The sequence below is a fragment of the Microtus ochrogaster genome, chromosome 4, assembly GCF_000317375.1.
Source record: "Microtus ochrogaster isolate Prairie Vole_2 chromosome 4, MicOch1.0, whole genome shotgun sequence".
Taxonomy (NCBI): domain Eukaryota; kingdom Metazoa; phylum Chordata; class Mammalia; order Rodentia; family Cricetidae; genus Microtus; species Microtus ochrogaster.
Window position 1 is genome coordinate 46,657,411 of NC_022011.1, and position 6,776 is coordinate 46,664,186.

The window sequence follows — 6,776 nt, forward strand, 5'->3', positions numbered from 1 at the left end:
CGCTAGAGATTGATGCCATGCATGCTTCCGCTAGAGATTGATGCCATGCATGCTTCCGCTAGAGATTGATGCCATGCGTGCTTCCGCTAGAGATTAATGCCATGCGTGCTTCTGCTAGAGATCTCTGCAGAGAACTCATCTACTACCTTAATTTTTTTTTCCAGCTCTAGGCGTGGAACCCAGAGCTGTGCGTATGCTAGGCAAGCACTTGGCCACATCTCCAGCCCCTTCTGTCATCTTTAATTTCAAGCTTAATAAAAAATACCTATTAGAAAAAATACAGACTATAAAATTGCATATTTACCTTGCTTTTAGTTATAATGTGATTTTATTCATAGATTTAAAACATTAGGAGTATGGGCCACAAATCTTCCGGCACTGTGCTGGGCAAATCATCGTCTGCATCAGCCTGCCATGGATAGCACCCTGTGTGGGCTGTAGTGGGACTCCTTGCCTGTGCCTACCTCAGAGACTTTGTAGTCAAAGGTCAGCTTCTTCCCTTTCACACCTTCATTGAGGGTGAGGATAAAGCCAATGTAGTCAGCATAAGCCTGCCAAATGGGAAGAGGAGGGAAGGAAGATGGTGTCAGAAGATGGTAGCTCCACCCAGCTACCCCAGCTGCCCCAGCTCCCACTCCCAACTCAGTACCAGAAGTAGACAGCACCAAATACACAGGCTGCTCCATCAATAAAGCCAGCCATTCAGTGATCACAACCACAGCTAATTCCTAGCCAAGGTCTACCGAGTGCTCACAATTGCTGTAGGTAGTTTCTTTAGACAGTCCCACAGGAAGACACTGTTGTCACCACCTTACTAACAAAGAAACAAGTTACTTTAAGAAGTAATTAGCCCATGGTTCTCCAGGACCAAGATTTCATTAGATACACAGCTAGTATGCCAGCCTAACTCTACAGCTGAGTGACCACTAAATATCTGACAATACCCTGTACCAGCAGACATTCAAACAATGCCCCAACACTCCCTTCCCCAGGTCATCTTTCAACTATCTCCCCAGGTCAGGGTGGCAGCTACAATGCAGAATCTCTGCCGCCAGCCATTTCCTGCCCATAGTCTGCCGGCTGACATACTAGCCCCACCATCAGCTGGACTTTCTTCCTACTTTGTTGCAGGTTAGGCTAGCACAGGGAGAAAAAAATACTGAGATGCAGGCCCCTGGGGAAGCAGCTTCTGAGAGCAAGTGTCTCCATTCCATCTTGTTTCTTCTTTATCTTACTTTCTTCCTCTGGGACACCCATGATAAGACATTAGAACAAACATTTGGCATTTAGATTGGGTGAGTCTATACTAGAGGCCCCCCATAAGCCTGCAAGATGGCTTCTAGCAGACCAGGGGGATCACACACAGAAACTTTCCCCACGCAGGACAAGACCAATCCCTTGTTATAACCAGAGCTGGTGTTTGCCATGGACTGCAAAATGTGGTGTCACAGACGTTCAGACAAATAGCTAGTTCCAGATAAGAACAGTCTCTCAACTGGGAGGGTATGAACAGCAGCTGGTGACATTTAGCAGGTAGAGTCAGCGTTAGAGCCTGCCATTCAAGGACTGCCCCTACAAGACTCAACAGTGCTGAGCTGAGAAACTCAGCCACAGAGCAACTAGGACGATGAATGGGATCCATTCATGGCCTCTGAGCAGCCGAAGGGACTACGGTGCTTATCCTGGTGAAAACTCAGAAAAGAACATGATATCCATCTGCAACTGTCAGAGGACAGGCTTGTGAAAGAAGGGAAGGACAGGTTCCTGTGACCTTTCCTACCCAATGGAGCAAGGCATACGGCTGCTCATTGTAAGTCTGGCAGACTTGGCATGGACAATCTGTCCCACAAGCAAGGGCCCTTGCGCCTGCCGTCTATGTAAATGACACTCCATGGCTGCTACAGACCTGGCATTAGTGCTGACTGGAGCTGGGCCCAAGGCCCTCTCTAAGAATTCCAAGTGGTCTTTCTTTTCCTCAGCTCTGGACTGGAAGACTAAGAGGCACAATTAGCTTTCTTCTGCCCACCTCCTGGGCTATGCAGCAGAGAAGGCCAGCCTACTGCCAGGGAACTGGATCTCAATTCCCAGCTATTTTTAGGGCAGTCATGTTCCTAGCCGAGGTATAGTCTCTTCTCCTTTGCACTGGCTCCTATGTGTGTAGGTTATTGCAAATAAGAATTCGGAGATTCGTGTTCATTCAGTATAACATTAAAGGAGCGATGAATGTGATTTAACCAGAGTGGGACGCTCCAGACTTACCAGGGACCCAGCCAGGCCTTCCGGATAAAGCAACTCTGTGCACTGAGTGGGAGGGAGGAAGACAGCTACCTTCTCATTTCCCTCCTTAGAACTGACAGCTTGGGTGCCAAGAGCAGGAGTGTCAAGGGGCATATAACCCTGGGCTGTCTGGAAACCTACCAATTAAAGAGCCTTAGATTCTCCCCCAGCTCCAACCCTCAAGTGAGGGCGTCACTCGTACCTGAGACCGCTTCCATTTGCCCATATCTGGAACGGTGTGGATCTCCTTTTTTGGAATGATAAAGTTCTGAGTAGCTGGAGGGGTCTCCTCTGAAGAATCTGGACAAAGAAAATAGAAGGGGCAAAATGATCAATAGTTCCTCCTCCCTCCAATCCCTCCTTTCTTTTTGGAGGCAAGGTCTCTCTGTATAGCCCAGGCTAGCCTAGCCCTCACTTTGTAGATCAGCCTGATCACAAACTCAGAGAGCTCTACCTGTCTTGTCTTTCAGGGCATGGATCAAGGAGTAGGACACCACACCCGGACCACTCCCCTCCTTTTTTCTTTCTTTTTTGTTTTATTGGGTTTTGCTTTGTTTTTTTGTTTAGATAGAGGGTTTCTCTGTGTAACCCTGGCTGTCCTGGAACTCGACTTGTAGACCAGGTTAGCCTTAAGCTCACAGGGATCTGCCAGCCTCTGCTTTCCAAGAGTAAAGACATGTGCCACCACCATCGATGGGCTTCTCCTTTTACTATTTCGTTTTTCCTTCTTCCCCCAAACCATTCTTCCAAACTAAGTAATGCCAAGTTGTTGTTTTTTTGTTTTGTTTTTAATGTTTTCAAGACAGGGTTTCTCTGTGTAGACCTGGCTGTCCTGGAACTCACTCTGTAGACCAGGCTGGTCTCAAACTCAGAGATCCGCCTCTCTGCCTCCTGACTGCTGTGATAAAGGTGTGTGCCACCACTGCGCACTTCTCTCTCTTTTTTAAAACAAGACTCCAGCCTTTGAGGCCAAGTCAAACCCACCAGCTTCCAGCCTTTTGTTTTATAAGGAGTGAAAACAGAGCAGGCCAATGCTGGGGAGGCATTCAGGGGGATCCATGAAACCCACTGGCCAGAGCCTAGCTTAATCCATAGTTCCTGGTTCAGTGAGATACCCTGCCTCAAAAAAACATGAGGACAACTGTAGGGTTAAGCCCAGCCTTAGGGGGCGTGTTTGCCTCAGGCTAATGTTTACCTATAAATCTGCCTGGCTTGTGCGAAGCCGCCCCTTCTGCTTTCCTGGTCTTCGCAGGAACAGTGGTTCTGTAAGTCTATTTCCCCATTAAAGCTGTATATATATTTTTACAATCTGTCTGCATTCATTTATGCCATTACATCTTAGTGCCCAACGTGGGGCACGAACCCACGACCCTGAGATTAAGAGTCTCATGCTCTACCGGAAGTGTCTGCTGGATACTATGGGCCTGTAGGCCGAAGATGAATGCCCCAACGGTACAGAGGAACTTTGGGTGACTGTCCAGGCAGCGAGATGTCTCTGTTGTTTATTTCTTATTTGCTTAGGTAATATTATATCCTTCTGGAGTCTTTGATGGAGTTGAAGAATGGACAGTTATAGTTTTCCTTAGTTATGATAAAAGATAAAATAGATATAAATATTGTAACTGTAATTCTTGCTTGATAACTGTTTTACTATATGTAATTTTACTATGTTAAAATGAAAGCCTTCTTTTTTGTTTAAACAGAAAAAGGGGAAATGATGTGGGAGTGATTTCTTTCTGATCTATTGCTTTTATTGGTTAATTAATAAAGAAACTGCCTAGGCCCATTTGATAGGCCAACCCTTAGGTGGGTGGAGTAAACAGAACAGAATGCTGGGAGAAAGAAGCTGAGTCAGGGAGTCGCCATGATTCTCCCACTCCAGACAGATGCAGGTTAAGATCTGCCCTAGTAAGCCACCTCATGGGCTACACAGATTATTAGAAATGAGTTAGATCAATATGTAAGAGCTAGCCAATAAGAGGCTGGAACTAATGGGCCAGGCAGTGTTTAAATGAATACAGTTTCCGTGTAATTATTTCGGGGCATAAGCTAGCCATGTGGGTGGCCGGGCGCCAGGAACATAGCCCGCCGCTCCGCTCATATTTCAACAGACAACAACCCAAAAACAACCTCTAACTGGACAAGACACTTAAAACAATAAAAGCAAGCCAGGTGGTGGTGTATGCACCTGTAATCACTGCACTTGTCTATAGTCTCAAGATATGGGAGGCTGAAGCAGGAGGATAATCATATACAGTAAATTCTCGGCAGCCTGGGTCTGTCAAAAAAAAAAAAAAAGAAAAGGAAAGGAAATCAAGTTGACCTTGACCTTTATACTTGATAGAATTTTGTTTGGATGTTTTTGGTTTTGGCTTTTTTTTTTTAAGATTTATTTATTTATTATGTATCCAGTGTTCTGCCTGCATGTACTCCTGCAGGCCAGAAGAGGGCACCAGACCTCATTACAGATGGTTGTGAGCCACAATGGTTGCTGGGAATTGAACTCAGGACCTTTGGAAGAGCAGCCAGTGCTCTTAACCGCTAAGTCATCTTTCTGGCCCCCTGGTTTTTTGTTTTTGTTTTTTTTTGTTTGTTTGTTTGTTTTTTGGCTTTTTGAGACAGGGTTTCTCTGTAGTTTTGGAGCCTGTCCTGGAACTAGCTTTTGTAGACCAGGCTGGCCTCGAACTCAGAGATCCGCCTGCCTCTGCCTCCCAAGTGCTAGGATTAAAAGCATGCGCCACCACCGCCCAGCTTTTGTTTTTGGAGACATGGTTTCTCTGTTTAACAGTCATGGCTGTCCTGGAACTTTCTCTGTAGTCCAACTACAACTAGCCTCGACTCACAGAGATCCACCTGCTTCTGTCTCCCAAGTACGCCACCACCACCCACGGCCTGCCTTCTTCATAGTTTTTAAAAGGAATAGATACCTGTATCACAGGCATAGGAACAAGTGAAGAACAGTCACAGTTTATAGTATAATCTCATTCTTGTACAAACAGCTCACACTTTGCTGGGCTAAAGTTCCTGCCGGGTGGTGGTGGCGCACGCCTTTAATCCCAGCACTTGGGAGGCAGAGTCAGGCGGATCTCTGTGAGTTCGAGACCAGCCTGGTCTACAAGAGCTAGTTCCAGGACAGGCTCCAAAGCCACAGAGAAACCCTGTCTCGAAAAACCAAAAAAAAAAAAAGAAAAAAAAAAAAAAAAGCAAAGTTCCTGATGGTCATAAAAGAGTTATGCTTCCCAAAATCCCCAAAAGTCTAAAAAAAAATCCTAAATTGTTGGTTTTTTTCTTTTTTTGCTTATTTGTTTGTTTTTTTTGAGATAGACTTTCTCTGTGTAGCCCTGGTTGTCTTGGAACTCGCTCTGTTGTTTTCAAACTCAGAGATCCACCTGCCTCTGCCTCCCAGTGCTGGAATTAATGGCATGTGCCATCATTGTTTGGTCCCAAAATAAGTTCATAGACTAATATGTAGACATTCATAGGCTTTGTGTCTCCTGCTTAGTGAAGGCATTTATATACTGCTGAAATATTTTTGCTTGGTTAGGACTGTACCTCTGTAAACACACCTGCCGCGGGTGGGTTTCAGAGTGTGAGCTCAAGCCCAAGTCTGCAATTGGAGACATGGTTGGTCAGTAAGCCGCAATTAACAATGCAGCTCTCAGGAAGGTGAACAAGGCTCCACATACAGACACCTGCCCTGCTGCCTTCCTCTAAAACCTGCAGGCAGTAAAAGTAGCTGTGGCAAGGACAGAGCCTTCCAGGAGATGCTGTGAGGAAACTAAAGTACCAGAGGACTTGGAGGCCTAAGGGGAAAGTTAGAAAGTGAGATAAGGGCATGATAAATTTCCCAGACTGTCCAAAGTGAAGGAAGGGAAAAGGTCACCCAGGAAGTCCACAAGCTCCCCTCTGCCCCCTACTCCTCCCACCCCACACATATACTGTTCCCAGAGCCCCACCCCAGACCTTCCTAATAGTAAATTGCTACTCCAAGTCAGATGCTAAATAAAAAGCTTTGAAGCCAATCTGGTGAGGAGCCTACCACAGTTTATGGGGCACATTTTATGAGGAATGTCTTCCCATTGCAAATAAACAGCCTGCACATATCATCTTTGGGACCCAGGCCTCTTGAAAGAGACCTATCTATTCCCTGCAACAAACTGCCCTCCAGACACTATTTCACAGAGGAGAAGGCCTCCAGGCCTGGCTACAACCCCAAGAGCAGAGGCCATGTTATATGAAGCAGAACAATAAGTCCCTGAAGAAACACAGACGACAGAATACACATTTCCAAATCAAGCAAAAGCAAAAGCAAAGAAAAACTAGTAAGGCTGTGGAAACAAGAGTAGAAGAGAGCACACCCACAGCTTCCGGCCGCAGGTTGTCTCTGACAAAGGATTCAGAGACAATGGACAGTTTAAGATCAAAACATAAAGAGTTTTACAGATGTTCCTTGAAAAACCCCAAAAGTAGCCCAGGTGCAGTAATGGACAGTTTAAGAT

The 6,776-nt window shown here is 45.8% G+C and overlaps 1 protein-coding gene across 4 annotated transcripts in view; it reads right to left on the reverse strand.

Annotated features, from left to right (window-relative positions):
- Ptpa (protein phosphatase 2 phosphatase activator) overlaps positions 1–6,776 on the reverse strand; it is a 50,509-nt gene that overhangs the window by 41,224 nt on the left and 2,509 nt on the right. For all 4 annotated transcript variants that reach the window (XM_026778868.1, XM_026778866.1, XM_005346125.3 and 1 more), the window contains exons 2-3: positions 2,480–2,577; positions 465–551 (exon numbers count right to left, since the gene is read on the reverse strand). In XM_026778868.1, the coding sequence (XP_026634669.1) occupies positions 465–551; positions 2,480–2,577 (185 nt within the window). The remainder of the gene's footprint in view (positions 1–464; positions 552–2,479; positions 2,578–6,776) is intronic.